Source organism: Hypomesus transpacificus, chromosome 14 (genome assembly GCF_021917145.1).
Source record: "Hypomesus transpacificus isolate Combined female chromosome 14, fHypTra1, whole genome shotgun sequence".
Lineage (NCBI taxonomy): Eukaryota > Metazoa > Chordata > Actinopteri > Osmeriformes > Osmeridae > Hypomesus > Hypomesus transpacificus.
In genome coordinates, this window is record NC_061073.1 from 9171957 (window position 1) to 9190286 (window position 18330).

At 50.7% G+C, this 18330-nt stretch overlaps 1 protein-coding gene across 2 annotated transcripts in view; it reads left to right on the forward strand.

Moving 5' to 3' along the window:
- Positions 1-18330, forward strand: part of lrp5 (low density lipoprotein receptor-related protein 5) — a 62600-nt gene that overhangs the window by 31882 nt on the left and 12388 nt on the right. For both annotated transcript variants that reach the window (XM_047033699.1, XM_047033700.1), the window contains exons 9-12: positions 13897-14113; positions 15236-15525; positions 16510-16736; positions 18139-18323. In XM_047033699.1, the coding sequence (XP_046889655.1) occupies positions 13897-14113; positions 15236-15525; positions 16510-16736; positions 18139-18323 (919 nt within the window). The remainder of the gene's footprint in view (positions 1-13896; positions 14114-15235; positions 15526-16509; positions 16737-18138; positions 18324-18330) is intronic.

The window sequence follows — 18330 nt, forward strand, 5'->3', positions numbered from 1 at the left end:
GGGGCTAGCAGTGTATGTGCTGGGGGGGTTAGCAGTGTATGTGCTGGGGGGGCTAGCAGTGTATGTGCTGGGGGAGGCTCGCAGTGTTTGTGCTGGGGGGGCTAGCAGTGTATGTGCTGGGGGGGGTTAGCAGTGTATGTGCTGGGGAGGCTAGCAGTGTATGTGCTGGGGAGGCTAGCAGTGTATGTGCTGGGAGGGGCTAGCAGTGTATGTGCTCTGGGGGGTTAGCAGTGTATGTGCTGGGGAGGCTAGCAGTGTATGTGCTGGGGGGGGCTAGCAGTGTTGGTGCTGGGGGAGGCTAGCAGTGTTTGTGCTGGGGGGGGCTAGCAGTGTATGTGCTGGGGGGGTTAGCAGTGTATGTGCTGGGGGGGCTAGCAGTGTAATGTGCTGGGGGGGGCTAGCAGTGTATGTGCTGGGGGGGGGCTAGCAGTGTATGTGCTGGGGGAGGCTAGCAGTGTATGTGCTGGGGGGGCTAGCAGTGTATGTGCTGGGGGGGGCTAGCAGTGTTTGTGCTGGGGGGGGCTAGCAGTGTATGTGCTGGGGGGGCTAGCAGTGTATGTGCTGGGGGGGGCTAGCAGTGTATGTGCTGGGGGGGGGGCTAGCAGTGTATGTGCTGGGGGGGCTAGCAGTGTATGTGCTGGGGGGGGCTAGCAGTGTATGTGCTGGGGGGGCTAGCAGTGTATGTGCTGGGGGGGGGCTAGCAGTGTATGTGCTGGGGGGGCTAGCAGTGTATGTGCTGGGGGGGGCTAGCAGTGTATGTGCTGGGGGGGCTAGCAGTGTATGTGCTGGGGGGGGCTAGCAGTGTATGTGCTGGGGGGGCTAGCAGTGTATGTGCTGGGGGGGCTAGCAGTGTATGTGCTGGGGGGGGCTAGCAGTGTATGTGCTGGGGGAGGCTAGCAGTGTTTGTGCTGGGGGGGGTTAGCAGTGTATGTGCTGGGGGGGTTAGCAGTGTATGTGCTGGGGGACTAGCAGTGTATGTGGGAGTCAGATGGCTGAGCGGTTAGGGAATCCGGCTAGTAATCAGAAGGTTGCTGGTTCAATTCCCGGCTGTGCAAAACAACATTGTGTCCTTGGGCAAGGCACTTCACCATACTTGCCTTGGGGGAATGTCCCTGTACTTACTGTAAGGTGCTATGGATAAGAGCGTCTGCTAAATAACTAAATGTAATGTGCTGGGGGGGGCTAGGGGAGCTAGCAGTATATGTGTTGGCTTTTTTAAGACAGATGGATCTATTTCCTTTAATTTCTTGTGTGGTGCTGAAGTGTATTTAACAAGTCAACCGTGGTGTCTCACTCCCCCAGGAAGGTTTCATCGTTTAGTTTCCTCCACACAAAAGCTTCCCATTCAGAGAAAGTCTGTATTGAGAACAGGAGCTGGGCAGCTAAGGCCATGATGGGTGCTCGCCTTCTCCCTCTGCTGAAGAGATCAATAATGTTTCCTTAAAGCTCTCTGCTCCCGGGCCATGGACACATTGTTGCTGGCGGGAGCCGTGAAACCTGATTTGTGGAGGATTTTCCAGCAAGGGGCCTCCCTCTAAAACACTGGCCAGGCTAGTGACAGCTTTAGTGGCCGAGCTGGACCTTTCCCTGGGAGACACAAGGAGACAGCAGAGAAAGTTGCACAGCAACATAGAAGCTATACTCTAGTGTTAAATATCACATGTACACATTTATAGAATATATGTTCACATACAGGAATCCGGGGTAGTCTGGGGTAACCTGGGGCAGTCTAGGGTAACCTGGGGTAGTCTGGGGTAACCTGGGGCAGTCTGGGGTAACCTGGGGTTAGTCTGTGAAAACCTGGCATGGCCCAGCCTCAAGGCAGTGTTTCACTTTATGTACAGGTCCTGAAACAGACTGCTCTCATTATGATAGTGTGTGTGTGAGGATTTAGTCTAGGGAATGGGAACACATGTAGCACATTAGTCAGACGTGTCCAATAAAAGGCGTGTGTTGTTGTGGTGAGCTGGTAGCAGCCATCACTGAGAGCTGCACCCAGTCAGCCTCGCTGAGAGGGATCTGCTAACAGAAACACAAGGACTCCACCATGTCCACCTTGTCCTCAGAGCCAGGCAGTTAGTTGCCTGGTAACTGTTTGTTTTCTCATACAGTTGCTCTGTTGCTTCTCTTTGTATACATGTGGAAACGCACGCACGCACGCACACACACACACACACACACACACACACACACACACACACACACACACACACACACACACACACACACACACACACACACACACACACACACACACACACACACACTGAGATTTTGAGACTTTGTTGTGCCAAGCTCTTAGGATGTACAGCCATTTGAGAGAAATAAAAGACACCTGAATGTGGTCACTCATCTGCCAGCTCTCTCCTGTCCAAGAGCTCCCCTGAGTTACCTCTTTCTCTTTCCCAATCTCTTTCTCACTCTCACGCCAGCGTGTTATTAGGAAATACTGATCTGTGATTCACATTCAGCTGGGCTGGCCAGAGAGCTGCTCTGTGGTCGATTAACCAAGTCTGAATTTCCAAAGAGGTCTTTAAGTGTATTTCCAAGATGGCTACCTGGCTGTACTGATGGTTAGCAGATGTTGGCTGTTAGCCCGTGTTTCAGAGAGAGTGTTAAATGGATGCAGATTTCCCATGCATTCAAAGTTTATCAGGATTTCGTGTTTGCTCAGGAAGAGGACTGTTAAGATTGTTTAGCTGTGTAACTGTAGATAGTGCACATACTTTGGAGTGTCTTGAATAGACATTGCTATACAATGCTTTCTCCTTACATTTATGCATTTCTCCTCATCTTAAAGGCAGGGTAGGTCATGTTGTTGAGAGGTACTTTTTGTCATATTTGCTGAAATAAACTTCACATCCTGATAGCAACCAACACATCTAAAGATCTGACAGTAAAATGAAATCAGTCCAATATCTGTGGGCGTCGCAGGACTGTAAAAAAACAAGACCAGTCATTAAGATCATACTGACCTCAATGACTGGACGGCATTTGGACCAAATGCAATGATTGGACGGGCTACTTGTCCGTCTACCTACCGCAGTAGTCAGGCAGCGTTCAGGTGTTTTGGTGGAGTGGCTTTGAAGGGGGAGGTGGGATATTTTGGTTTAATCCTTTACAATTCTAGCTATAATTGTTAGTCTCACAAAACTTACTGATCCTGCATTTAATAGATCTGCACCATAAAAAACATTGCCCCAGCCTCAGCCCTAACCCCAGCCTCAGCCCCAGCCTCAACCTGGAAGAGGGGAAGAGGACGGTGAGGGGGATTGAACAAACAGCAGGTCCTATGTGAACGTACAGGTGGTGAGGTGATATGGTGTGGTTACATGTTGTGGTGAGGTGTGGTTGCATGTTGTGGTGATATGGTGAGGTGTGGTTACATGTTGTGGTGTTACAGTGAAGTGTGGTTACATGTTGTTGTGTTGGGAAAACAGGCCGCATTTTCTATCAGCCGCACCCCACCAGAATGGCAGCTTCGTGTTTGTAAATCAGAGTACAGGCCACACTGGAATATAGGCCACACTTAAATCAGGAACAACGATACCGTAGCGCCGGCATATGTTGTTGTGTTGGGAAAACAGGCCGCATTTTCTATCAGCCGCACCCCACCAGAATGGCAGCTTCGTGTTTGTAAATCAGAGTACAGGCCACACTGGAATATAGGCCACACTTAAATCAGGAACAACGATACCGTAGCGCCGGCTAGCGTTGAGCGGAACAATGGTCACAACTGTTTATTTCCCCAGACGCACTTTTCCATCGGACAGCTTGGATAGCCATCTAACTAGACAACATTCTCAATCAGGATGAACACTCAAATTATCTGAACAGACCATAGCATTACACATATCAAAACAGAACAAACACAACAATAAAACTCCAAACAATGCTGATCTAACTAAGCTAATGCCCTTAACTTTGTAGCTTTTCAGCTTGCCGCGGGGCAGTCTGGGTACCAAGAGCATGAGGTGTGTTCGACTTCATGCAGCGCCGCAGCCGGCTGACTTGAAGCAGTGAATTCTGGATAGACTTTTTGTCTGACTTGAGACGGCGTTGAGGCTAGGTCACTGTGACATATCCATAAAAGTACCGTGAGATCGATTCAAGAACTGCCGGCTGTGTAGCAGAACGCATTTTCTCAAGAGCAACTGCACGGGTTCTACTGACGACACAGCTATTTCATGATTGGCCAGACTAACACACGACAACTTTGACGCGTGTTTTGATTGTTGTTTGATGTTTAATTGAGTTCTGGTTGTATTATCTAGGGTGAACAGATTTGAGTTTGGGGGAGGGGGGGGGGGGTGCTGGCCGTGTATTGCATGCCGCACTATCTAATGCACAGTTCTCTCTTCAGTCAGAGCTCGCGCACAAAGGTGGAACCTAAGGGAGATACCCTTTCCAAAACTTGTAAAGACATAATAGTTTGTGAAAGACCCAGAGAAACACAAATATCCAACAAGGCAAAATCACAGACAATTTTGGAATCCCCTGCTGCCGGAGGGGAGTGACTGAAACAAGGAGTATCCAGGGTAGGAGGAGTCCGCCACAATCTTTCTCGCTCGCAGGGTCCTCAAGGTGTGCAGGTCCTCAAGGGTAGGCAGATTGCAGCCAATCACCTTCTCAGCAGTGCGGATGATACGCTGCAGCCTGCTCTTGTCCTTGGCAGTGGCAGCAGCGTACCAGATGGTAATGGGTGAGATGAGGATGGACTCAATGATGGCTGAGTAGAAGTGCACCATCATTGTCTTTGGCAGGTTGAATTTTAGGTTGAATTCAGCTGCCGAAGGAAGTACATCCTCTGTTGTGCTTTCTTGATGAGGGAGCCAATGGTCAGGAAGGGGAAGGACTCCACAGTGTTGATTGGGGAGTCACACAGGGTGATGGGGGTGAGAGGGGGTGTATTCTTCCTGAAGTCCACAACCATCTCCACTGTCTTAAGAGCATTTAGCTCTAGGTTGTTCTGGCTGCACCAGGTCACCAGGTTGTCCGCTTCCCACCTATAATCAGACTCGTCTCCGCCAGAGATGAGCCCAATGAGGGTGGTGTTGTCCACAAACTTCAGGAGTTTGACGGAAGGATGACTGGAGGTGCAGTTGTTAGGGTTAGGGTAAGACTTAGTGGAATGTGAGTTACCCACAACATTGAGGGAATAGAGTGAGTGTGTGTTAGGGGTGGACAGTAGAAACGGTATACAAATATACCAGTATGAATTTGGCCTACCCTACAATATGACTAAACCATGCTGACCGTCATAAAATGACAGTTCGAAACTTTTACGAAAACATTGCTATAAATCTACGCAAACATCGATAGCAATCTTCCGCTTCCTCATAATCTATATTGCACAGATGGAGTAGAGCATCGTTTTGGGGCTTTATCGTTCGGTTTTATATGACACAACTTCAGATGTTTACCGAGACTTAAACGTAAAAAATTGCAGCCTGGAAGAGTGTAGCCATACAAGCAGATGCCAGGTTGGTTAGAACTGTGAAATGTTTATTGTATGCCTACAGAATCGAGTTTTGTAATAATTTATTATAGCTAGCTCACTACAAATATTGAATTAAGATTTCTTGTGATCCCATAAACGCACTGTTGATATCTACATGCTAGCTCATGCGACACACCTGCCGACACACCTGCCTACAATCTACCCAGACGCTCCCACGTTACTCCACTCCTCATTTCCCTTCACTGGTTACCCATCACGGCCCGCATCAGATTCAAGACCCTGGTACTGACCCTCCGAGCAGTGAACGACTACATCAAGTCTCTCCTGCAGCCTTATACCCCCACCCGCCACCTACGGTCTTCTTCAGACAACCGCCTGGTGGTCCCACCGCTCAAGACCGCCCGGTCCCAACACAAGCTCTTCTCCTGTCTGGCCCCCCAGTGGTGGAATCAACTCCCCACCTCCATCAGAGACACAGACTGTCTCTCCACCTTCAAGAGAAGGCTCAAGACGCACTTGTTCCGGGAGTACAACGGTACTTAGGAATGGTTTACTGAACCCAATGCTAGTTTCCTCAAGGATCACAATGACTCTTGCTTAGAGACTTGTTGCTCTTGTTGGTTAGTGGTAACTGATTTAAACTGTTGTATTCGCTGCTAAATATTCTATTTTAGTTCATCTTATTTTTATTTTTACTGTTGATTGCTTTTTTTACAGGTACACTTGCACTTAGAGATTCATGTTGTTTAATTGTAACTTGCTTAACTACATGCTCTTATGGTTCTTCCCTTTGGCAAAACTAATATATTGTGATATATATTGTTATCGTTCGTGCTTCAAAATTTAAAGTTAAAGTACCATGATTTAAAGTTAGGCCATACCGCCCAGCCCTAGTGTGTGTGTGTGTGTGTTCGCGCCACGGTGTGTCCCACAGGAGGTTTGGATACGTGTGAGTGCTGGTCTGTCTTGTAAATGCAGTTCTGTTCTGGCTGTACAGTGCCTGCTGTTGGCAGAACCTGCTTGATCCAGGTTGGTTCAGGACCTGCTAGTACCAGCCTGGTTGTAGGCTTGCTAGTACTGGCCTGGTTCTAATTCTGTTAGTACAGGCCTGGTTCTAGTTCTCCCTCAATACAGGCCTGGTTCTAGTTCTCCCTCAGTACAGGCCTGGTTCTAGTTCTGCCCAGTACAGGCCTGGTTCTAGGCCTGTGTGTTGCTCTGTATCCCTGAGTGTGGGCCCATGGTGACGCATGTTCTATCGGAAGGCTCCAGTCACAGTTAGAAGAGCGTCCAGTCTGACAGTCTTTTCAGAATCACTGCAGGATGTTGATGTGGTATTTGTCTGTTTAGAAGTTTAGTAAACAGGAAACACATGCTGGGTCTGAAGGCTGTGCTAACCTTGTTATCTTCACATGATGCTTCAGGTCAACTCTTACCCACTACTACTAGTTATTCTTTACTGGTCTCTATGTTGAAGACAGAGACCAGGGGAGAGGGAGGGAGAGGGAGAGGGAGAGGGAGAGGGAGAGGGAGAGGGAGAGGGAGAGGGAGAGGGAGAGGGAGAGGGAGAGGGAGAGGGAGAGGGAGAGAGGGAGAGAGAGAGAGGGAGGCTGTGGTGGTTAGTGATGTCATTATTGGTGTCAGAGGACAGAGTGTGAAACAGAGAGGAGGGGGAGAGGAGGGATGGGTGGGGAAGAGAGAATGGAGGGAGAGAGGACGGGGAGAGAGGAGAGGGAGAGAAAAAAGGGGGAGGGGAGAAAGGAGGGAGAGAGGGGTGGAATGGTGGGGAGGGAGAGAGAGGGGGGGGGTGAGGAGGGTAGGAGTGATGGGAAGTGAAAGAGCAGTAGGGACATTCTGTTTGAATTAAGGCTGCGCTGTTCTTGGCTTTGCGTGAAGACGAAACGGCAGATAAAAAGATAACATCATCTGTTGCCGAGTCGGGGCCTCTGAAGACTGGGCCAAATATCCAGCGCAGGCCTCTAATATTTCAAAGAATCTCACATTGAATAGGGTGGCCTGGAGGAGGGGGGGTCTGAATGGGTGGGGCAGGGTTCGAGGCAGTGGCGAAAATCTGCTATCAACTTTGGGGGGGACAATTATATGACATTTTCTCAAGAGCAATTTCTGAGGGGGACACCAAAATGATTGCTGTAATACAGCCTACATTGTAATATGTTAAATGTATATTGAGGAACCATAATTAATACTCCTGGATAATTTATAGTTAGTAACTGAAGGGTTGTCTCAACTTGTTCAAATGTAGTTATAGTAGTGTTTCTTATCAGTCAAGTATGAATGCAGGTGTACAGTATTTACCAAGAAAGGCCAGTATGTACTGTACACTCTATGGGTGCAGTTTATGTAATTACAATGGGCATGGTGCAGTCTCATCTAAAATAATCTCAATTAAACCATCATAAAGTCGGGGGAAAATCGCAAAACCATTTCTCTTGAAGTGTCAACACTTTGTTGGCAAGAGTCTGCGGTTCTATAAATTGTGGGTGTGGCTGATATGGTTCTGTGCCACCACTGAGGTGACTAGACAGTACTGTGCCACTGTTTCCTGCTGGCAAAAAGGTTGACCCCCGGTCCTGCCATGGCTGTGACACTGTCATCTGAAGTCTCTCCCTGGTCTTTCCCTTTCACCACCCTCACTGACTAACAGTCTGTCTCCTAGAAAAGACATAAGGTGCTTGCCATCCTCTTAACTACCAGTACCCAATACTACACAATTAATCACAACAACAATACTATTGCCTCAAACTAATGTTTGGTGGCTGAACCAACTGAACCTGAGTGGGGGTATCCATGGCATTGTTCAAATATGTCCTATTTTACAAGTCTAAAGAAGAGAACCCATCATGTTGCCAAACAAGAGACTCAACAAACTTACCTGAGACCCCCTGTCTCTGCCAGTCTGTTCCTGCCTACCTGCAGCTCTATTGTCTGTTTGTCGTCTGGTGCCTCCTCTGCCTAATGGCATCATTATAAAACATTCAATTACCACACTTCACATAAATTCTATGAACATTTTATCAACTAGTCTTTGAGATTAGGCCACTAGGGTTCTTTCTTTGCCTTCTGGTGTCCTGGCTGAAATACTCTTATGTCCGTCTTTCTTTTTTCAGCAATTTTTCTACCATGCTGGCCTTACACACAATGTGCAGGTTATTTACAGTAGGAGATGAGCTTCTATCATTTATGACCATTCTTCTAGAATAGGCTTTGATCTACCAGGTAGCTAGACAGTTTGGAAAGGTGAAACAGATTGCATTGACAAGGATTGACAGCTGTATGAGTTGACCCTTTACACAACGCAAACTGCAACCTTTTGTCATAATAATATCATTCATGTTTTGGTTTTATATTGGCTGGCTTCCCAGAATAGCTGAATTTGCAGAGCTAGCGAGCCCCAATTCCATTTGTGTAGTATTTGACATCATCTTTGCTATCGCCAGTTTACTCCAAATCGGCACACAGGTGCTTCAAAGTCCCTAGAGATGATTTAGCTTTTGAAACGAGACCATTTAAGATAATTATGACAATGGTAGTATATAGTATAGTTCTTTTCAGTATCGCTAACCATGGCAAATGGATTTCGAAGAACTACAATATCCGTGCTGATCTTGGATTAAATTGACAATAGCAAAGTTTCCATCTTTTGACAACGCCAAATGGAATAGGTGCTAGCTAATGTTTGCTCCATCGGTTTGTTTGCTAGCTATGCAAATGCAGCTAACTTAGTGTGTGTGAACCCTGCCAACATAGTGAAATCGCTATGGTGTGATTAACTGGATTAATTTCACGTTAGCTAGGCCTACCTGCATTTCAGATAGTAGACTAGGGTGACCAGAAGCATGACCCTGAAAAGGAGGACACTTGGGTCCAAAAAGAAGGACAAACGGTCAAAAAGGAGGACACCCCAAAAAGTTGTTGGGGGGGGGGGGGGAAGTAAAGAAGAGTGCCCGCCAGACCTAGCATTATCCTTGTGCAGTTGCGTGTCGCAGGCATGCTTAAAGCCACTTTCCCCCTACTACTCACGTCAATGTCAATGCGACAGAACTTACAGAAGGTATGATATTGATCTTTGCAGCTCTTATGGCAAAGTGGAGTTCTGAACTCCACGTAAGTTAGAAGGAGGTCTTTCTTTTTGGCATCGGGGAAAACTTACGCGAGTGGTAAATTGCGACGGTGGGCAGGAAGGGTCAAAAAGGAGGACAAAAGGGCGAAAAAATGGACACGCAAGAGCGGTCCGGACAAAAGGCTGGAAAACCGGACTGTCCGGCCGAAATCTGGACGTCTGGTCACCCTATAAGTAGACACTAAAGTCACTTTTTGCCCCTTCTGACAATCTTAAGAAATGTCCCGATTATCTTAATGGTTCTACATATTATTCTATCAGATGTTCCCTTGGTGAGAGGTGTGTCAAGAGTGACCAAATCTGCTCGGAAGGACGTCGGAGGTAGCCTGACGTTGTCATACTCGTTGTCATACTATAATTCTAGTCAGAATATGAGTCTGAGAACTCTCCGTTGGGCTTTGACTACGGGCGTGTTTCAAACAAGCCTGGAAAACAAATGCCTCTTCGCTCAATTGGATAGATCTACAACCAATCAGAGCAACAGACGTATGTTAAGCGCCGCATAGTTGTTGTCAACAGAACTAATTGAGGCAGCTAAATCTTTACTGAGACTTGAAGTATGCTTGAAGAATGAATACAAACGATTTTTGCCGGTGTTGTAAAATTAATTTAAGGGTAGGGGGAGTACTTGTTCACACGGTCAACCTTTTTGAGCGAAACAATAAAGGGCAATGCATATACGAACAAGTTCTCCGTTTAGGATTACAACTCCACAAAAGAAAAGGAGACACCACAATGGCCACTGGGTTTTCATTGTATCCCATCTTCTTCGCGACCATCGGGGCCAGCTGATAAATTAAACTTTGAATTGAACTTTTTGAATCCCGTAGGAAGGACGGCAAAAACATATTTTCCATCGACAAATGCCTTGATTGCGTCTCTCTGTTCCTCTTTCAAAATTAATGCGCTGTCGATGTCTTCTAAAACAGACTCAATGGCAGAATCATAACATCCCAGATCTCCAGCGGTAGCCATGTTTGTTCAAAACGAATTCAACTTAAGCGCTCTTTTGTGTCGTGGGTGATTACGTTACTGTTGATCATCTGTCCATCATTGTATAAAGCCCGCCCTGGCAATTTCATTGGTTCGCCCAGATTCTGGTTTTCTGTAGTTGGTCCCCAATACGAAACCTTCCAGACCCAACTTCCCGACCAAATTTTTTTGGGGCGGGGAGAAGTTGGGCTGGCAGCCAGGCTACGTCGGAGGCACCCCGATTGCGAATACTAAATATTCAGAAATCCTGATGTGTGGGGGGAACCCCGAGGACAAACGCAGAGTTTATCACGTGAAACGAAACAATATCCAATCAATCAGAAAGCAAGCTGAGAGAAGACGCACAAAGTTAACCAAACCCTTGTATTTTTTTTAAATTTGTTTACCTCTCTTCATGCAGTTCAGGGCCGTCACCAGTGTGAATGTGTCAATGATGGCATTGAGCAGTTCATCTATCTCTAAAGTTCAAAGCTTTCTTGATTTTCTTTTTCCTTAACTTTTTTTTACTTTCACTTTAACAAAAAACTGGTACACTAATTAGCAGACTGTCACGTCTTTATTTACATTATTTATCCCACTCACTTCGGCTACAAGACTGTTTCTTTAACTAATAGTGTTCTTTAGTTGGCTGTTTTCCCTCCAGCTCCAAGACTGTCCTTTCCAGTTGCTGGAGTGTGACTCAGGCCCTCAGCCCATCACAGAAGCCTGCAGATTGAATTAGTGGCGCCTGGAGACACAGAGGAGCAGAGCGCAGCTTCACAATCAGCCTCCATTGAAGCCTGACTTCTCTCTGCATCTCTGATTAGACTTTTGTGTTTTCGGTTTTGTTTGTTTTGTAACGTTTTTCCTCGGTCAAGAAAATGGGAGTTCTCACACGAGATAGAAAAGCCCTCCCTCTGCATGATTCTCCATGACAAACCAGACCCGAGACGGAGAGAGACAGCTTCGTTCAGAGGAGAGGGCCATGTCTAATTGTCTCTCAGGAAATGAAAAGCATTTTTGTAAAGCAGGAACGGCTTCATGCTGGCAGGAGCGCCTCTGCATTTGTTTGGTTTGGTTTCTTGATTGGGCCCAGAACCCGGCTGGGTCAGAACTAGATAGAAATACAGCCCAGTAGAAATACCGTTGTTATGATCAGTGACCTATGCTCTTTTGTAAAGCTCTCTCTTGGAAGTCGCTTTGGATAAAAGCGTCTGCTAAATGCATAAATGTAAATACAGCCCAGTAGAAATACAGCCTAGCATCTCATCCATCTGTGTCTGGCCTCAGAATGTTACAGCCTGTTTTCACAACAGAGTTCTTGTCTTGTTTTGACTCCTCAGACATTTATTTGTTGCCAACCTGAAATCTATCTTGACAGAATTTAAAAAAAATATTTGTTCAGATGTTTGCTGATAGAGGTCATGTGGTTTCCCCCAATTACTGTTTGTTTGAGCAGTTCACACAGCCTGGAGGTGTGTGTATGTGTACGAGTGTGTGTGTGCGTGTACGAGTGTGTATTTGTGTGTGTGTGTGTACGAGTGTGTGTGTGTGACCTCAGCAGGTCAGTTCTGGGATAATTAGCTGAGGCAGCCTGAGCATCACAGAGGGGCCTGTGTCCACTAGCAGCCATGCGTTTACCCACACAGTCCCAGGACCCCCCCCCCCCCCCCAGGATACCCAACCCCTACCCTCTACCTCCTACCTCCTACCCCCTACCCCGTACTCCCTACCCTCTACCTCCTCCTCCTACCTTCCTACCCCTACTTCCTTCCCTCCTACCTCCTACCCTTCTACTCCCTACCCCCTACCCCCAGGATAGAGCTAAGGCTGGAAGTGTGGGGAGTCCAGACTGTGTGTGTGTGTGCATGTGTGTGCTCGTGCAACCATCCTAGCCTGAAAGGGAAACCGGTACCATCCTATAAAATACCTCATTACATCAACAGAAATACTTTTCCTTTCCTCCTCTAAAACCCTGAAACCAACCAGCCCCATTCCACTCTGATCAGCCCAGATCAAACCAGACAAGGCCAGATCAATCCAGCCCAGATCAAACCAGCCCAGACCAGCCCAGATCAAACCAGTCCAGACCAGTCCAGATCAGACCAGACTAGACCCAGATCCCAGACCCAGGACCCCAGGTCTCAGGACCCAGGAACCAGTACCCTAGTACCCCTGGACCCAGGACCCAAACCGACGCCAGCACCGTCAGCTGTCTCCTCCTTACTTCTGGTTTTCCGGGTGTTGAAGTTGTCCACAGATATCCATCCAGCCCTCTACATTCCAACAGAGTAACACATATATACATTCCAGAGACAGTATAATCAAGAGTTGTAGCTCTCCCCCCTCATCACACACACTGTCACAACAGAGGGTGGAGGCTGAGAGGGTGGAGGCTGAGAGGGTGGAGGCTAGTAGGGTGGAGGCTAGTAGGGTGGAGGCTAAGAGGGTGGAGGGTGGAGGTTGAGAGGGTGGACCCTGAGAGGGTGGAGGCTAAGAGGGTGAGAGGGTGGAGGCTGGTAGGGTGGAGGTTGAGAGGGTGGAGGTTGAGAGGGTGGAGAGTGAGAGGGTGGAGGATGGTAGGGTGGGGGCTGAGAGGGTGGAGCCTATGAGGGTGGAGGCGAAGAGGGTGGAGGCTGTGAGGCTGAGAGGGTGGAGGCTGGTAGGGTGGGGCCTGAGAGGGTGGAGGCTGAGAGGGTGGACCCTGAGAGGGTGGAGGCTGAGACGGTGGAGGCTGGTAGGGTGGACCCTGAGAGGGTGGAGGCTGAGAGGGTGGACCCTGAGAGGGTGGACCCTGAGAGGGTGGAGGCTGGGAAGGTTGAGGCTGGGAGGGAGGAGGCTGAGAGGGTGGACTCTGAGAGGGTGGAGGCTGGGAAGGTTGAGGCTGGGAGGGTGGAGGCTGGGAGGGGGGATGTGTTTCTCTGGGTTCCACCACTGGACGGAGCACCGTAGACTGATAGTGTTGGATAGCCCAGCGCTGCATGTCTGGAGATGCAGCTGACATCAGTTAGCTCAAATCTACCAACATGCTATTTGCAGCCTCTGTAACAGTAATGCAGGCTCAGGGTTGAGCAGACTGTAATTGCTGCTTTCAGAGAAATGAGACACAGGCCTGTCCTCCCTCCCTCCCATCTTGTGTGTGTGTGTGCATGTGGGGGGGGGGGGGGGGGGGGTTCCTCATGTTCCTCATGTTGTTGTTTTTGATTGGCTGTATAACTTGAGACAGCTCTCAACTTATTCTCAACAATTTCAAACCCTTCCACCTTGTACATACCTTGTGTGTGTGTGTGTGTTGACTTCATTAAGCGCTCTCCCCGCCCCTCAGGTGATGAACGTGGATGGCTCTGACAGGAGGGTGCTCCTGGAGGACAAGCTGCCCCACATCTTTGGCTTCACGCTGCTAGGAGATTTCATCTACTGGACCGACTGGCAGCGCAGGAGCATCGAGAGGGTGCACAAGACCCAGGCCATACGAGAGATCATCATCGACCAGCTGCCCGACCTTATGGGCCTGAAGGCCACCAGGGTCACAGAGACCTTTGGTAAGGCGGAGGTGGAGGAGCAGGAGGAAGAGGAAGAGGGGGAGGGGGAGGGAGAGGGGGAGGGGGAGGAGGGGATGGAGTAGCAGGAGGGGGAGGAAGAGGAGGAGGGAGAGGAAGAGGAGGAGGGGGAGGAGGGGATGGAGTAGCAGGAGGGGGAGGAAGAGGAGGAGGGGGAGGAAGAGGAGGAGGGGGAGGAGGGGATGGAGTAGCAGGAGGGGGAGGAAGAGGAGGAGGGGGAGGAAGAGGAGGGGATGGAGTAGCAGGAGGAGGAGGGGGAAGAAGAGGAGGAGGGGGAGGAGGGGGAGGAGGGGATGGAGTAGCAGGAGGGGGAGGAAGAGGAGGAGGGGGAGGAAGAGGGGGAGGAGGGGGAGGGAGAGGAGGAGGGGGAGGAAAAGGAGGGGATGGAGTAGCAGGAGGGGGAGGAAGAGGGGGAGGAGGGGGAGGGAGAGGAGGAGGGGGAGGAAAAGGGGATGGAGTAGCAGGAGGGGGAGGAAGAGGAGGAGGGGGAGGAAGAGGAGGAGGGGAAGGAAGAGGAGTACCAGGAGGGGGAGGAGCAGGAGGAAGAGGAAGTAGAGGAGGAGGAGGAGCAGGAGGAAGAGGAATAGAAAGGGGAGGAGTAGCAGGAGGGGGAGGAGCAAGAGGAGCAGGAAGTAGAGGAAGAGGAGGAGGAAAAAGATGAGGGGCAGGAGGGGGGGAGGAGCAGGGGGTGGAGGGATAGCAGGAGGAATAGCAGGAGGAGCAGGAGAAAGATGACGAGGAGGAGCAGGAGGGGAAGGAGCAGGAGAAGAGGAGGAAGGGGTAGAGGAGATAGTAGAGGAAGGAGGGGGATTGAAAGTAGGGAGAGGTACAGGGGGATGAGGGAGGTTAAAAGTGAATCAGAGGGTGTAAGTAGATAAGAAAAGGAGAGGGATAAGGGATGGTGTGGTTTGATGTCCAGGGGATGTCCACTAAGATCTTTGGGAGAAGGACAGGTGGTTGCTAAGAGACCTGTGGAGAGATAGTAGCTACACATGCGGTGGTGCTTCAAATAGGGATGTACGTCTACACACACACACACACACACACTGAACATAAAAACACTGACCTATCACCTATCCCCTCCCCCCCCCCGCTCCCATCCAGGTACCAACGGCTGTGCGGAAGCCAACGGGGGCTGCAGCCACCTGTGTTTCCACCGTCCGCAGGGTCTTCGCTGCGCATGCCCCATGGGCCTGGAGCTGCTGAGTGATCTGCACACCTGCGTGGTGCCTGAAGCCTTCCTCCTATTCACCAACCGGGCCGACATACGCAGCATCTCCCTGGGCACCAACAGCAACGATGTGGCCATACCACTCACCGGCGTCAAGGAGGCCTCCGCACTCGACTTTGACGTCTCCGAGAACCGGATTTATTGGACCGATGTCAGCACCAAGGTGAGGTTAGGAGGAGAGGGAGGTGGGGGATGAAAAGATGGAGGTGGAAGAAGAGAGGGAGGTGGAGGAGGAGAGGGAGGAAAAGAAAGAGAGCAAGAGGGAGAGGAGGAGGAGATGGGGAAGGAGGAGGAAGAAGAGAGGGAGGTGGAGGAGGAACAGAGGGAGGAGGAGGAGAGGGAAGTGGAGGAGGAAGAGAGGCAGGTGGAGAAAGAGGTGGAGGAGGAGGAGAGGGAGGTGGAGGAGGAAGAGAGGGAGGTGGAGGAATAGAGGGAGGAGAGGAGGAAGAGAGTGAGGAGGAGGAAGAGGGAAGTGGAGGAGGAAGAGAGGGAGGTGGAGAAAGAGGTGGAGGAGGAGGAGAGAGAGGTGGAGGAGGAAGAAAGGGAGGTTGAGGAGGAAGAGGAGGAGGAGGAGGAGGAAGAAAGGGAGGAGGAGGAATAGAGGGAGGAGGAGGAGGAAGAGAGGGAGGTGGAGGAGGAACAGAGGGAGGAGGAGGAGAGGGAAGTGGAGGAGGAATAGAGGGAGGTGGAGAAAGAGGTGGAGGAGGAGGAGAGGGAAGTGGAGGAGGAAGACAGGGAGGTGGAGAAAGAGGTGGAGGAGGAGGAGAGGGAGGGGGAGGAGGAAGACAGGGAGGTGGAGAAAGAGGTGGAGGAGGAGGAGAGGGAGGTGGAGGAGGAAGACAGGGAGGTGGAGAAAGAGGTGGAGGAGGAGGAGAGGGAGGTGGAGGAGGAAGAGAAGGAGGAGGAAGAGAGGGAGGAGGAGGAGGAAGAAAGGGAGGAGGAGGAGGATGGGGAGAGGGAGGTGGAGGAAGAGAGGGAGGTGGAGGAGGAAGAGAGTGAGGAGGAGGAGGAAGAGAAGGAGGAGGAGGAGGAAGAGAGGGAGGTGGAGGAGGAAGAGAGTGAGGAGGAGGAAGAGAGCAAGAGGGAGAGGAGGAAGAGAGGGAGAAAGAGGAGTTTCAGCGTGGTGTATTCACTTGCTGTCCTTCAGACGATCAGCAGAGCCTTCATGAACGGCAGCTCTGTGGAGCACGTCATCGAGTTCGGCCTGGATTACCCAGAAGGCATGGCGGTGGACTGGATGGCCCGGAACATTTACTGGGCCGACACCGGCACCAACAGGATTGAGGTCTCCAGGCTGGATGGGCAGTACCGGCAGGTCCTGGTGTGTAAGGACCTGGACAACCCTCGCTCCCTCGCCTTGGACCCTGCCAGAGGGTGAGAACGACCTCCATAGGTTCACCTGGGGCTCAGAGGCATGCAAAGCCATAGAAAGATACCTACAAATGTCAGAGAACAACATTTGACCCCACTAACACCCTTCCTCCAACCAGCACTCTCCCCAACCCCAACAACAGCACCCTTTACAACCACAACAACAGCATGTGGATGTCCTGTAGCTACAGACTACTGTGTTCCTGAAGTACACCTCACTGCTCTGGGTGGGGCTGGCCTCCTACTGCTCTGGGTGAGGCTGGCCTCCTACTGCTCTGGGTGAGGCTGGCCTCCTACTGCTCTTGGTGAGGCTGGCCTCTTACTGCTCTGGGTGGGGCTGGCCTCCTACTGCTCTGGGTGGGGTTGGCCTCCTAGTGCTCTGGGTGGGGCTGGCCTCCTACTGCTCTGGGTGAGGCTGGCCTCTTACTGCTCTGGGTGAGGCTGGCCTCCTAGTGCTCTGGGTGAGGCTGGCCTCCTACTGCTCTGGGTGAGGCTGGCCTCTTACTGCTCTGGGTGAGGCTGGCCTCCTAGTGCTCTGGGTGAGGCTGGCCTCCTACTGCTCTGGGTGAGGCTGGCCTCCTACTGCTCTGGGTGAGGCTGGCCTCCTACTGCTCTGAGTGAGGCTGGCCTCCTACTGCTCTGGGTGGGGCTGGCCTCCTACTGCTCTGGGTGAGGCTGGCCTCCTAGTGCTCTGGGTGAGGCTGGCCTCCTACTGCTCTGGGTGAGGCTGGCCTCCTACTGCTCCTCTAACTTTTACTGGCAGGTTTTTGTTTGTGTAGCAGGAATACACTCACACATGCTCACTGCCCACACGCACACACACTTCCACACTTGCTTGTGCCAGCAGTCCGCAGTTTTCACATGCCACTCTGGCGGTGATGTCATAGCCTGAGGCAGGCAGCAGTCATGCTTGTTCTCTTCTAGTACATCTGTACAACATGTCCCTCCCCCTCTTTCGCTGTCTCTTCTAGTACATCTGTACAACATGTCCCTACCCCTCTCTCGCTTTCTCTTCTAGTACATCTGTACAACATGTCCCTCCCCCAATGAAGTGGCAGAGAAGCCAACTGCCATTCACCAATTTACGCTCCATCCCAGTTAGTGTGGGAATGCAGACATGTGGCCGGTGGGCTGTGGGTGGTGCTCTGTAGATGGAGGGGGAGGTGACGGGCGTAGGGAACACCGCTCCAGTATGCTCATACCTGCCTGGTGTTCCAAGTCTTCTTGCTTCATGTTTGGTGCTTCTCACCTTGAGGCACATCATCTCACCCAACCCCCACTGCCAGTCCAATCCTAAAATCCTGTTGGTTGTGGTTCTGAGGCAGTGTTCTGGTTCTGAAGCAGTGTTCTGGGTCTGAGGCAGTGTTCTGGTTCTGAGGCAGTGTTTACTCTGTCTGGTCGGCAGGTTCATGTATTGGACAGAGTGGGGCGGCAGGCCTCGCATCGCCCGTGCCCACATGGACGGCAGCAGCATCGTCACCCTGGTGGACAAGGTGGGCCGGGCCAACGGCCTCACCATCGACTACACCGACCAGCGGCTGTACTGGACCGACCTGGACACCTGCATGATCGAGTCCACCAACATGCAAGGTAACCC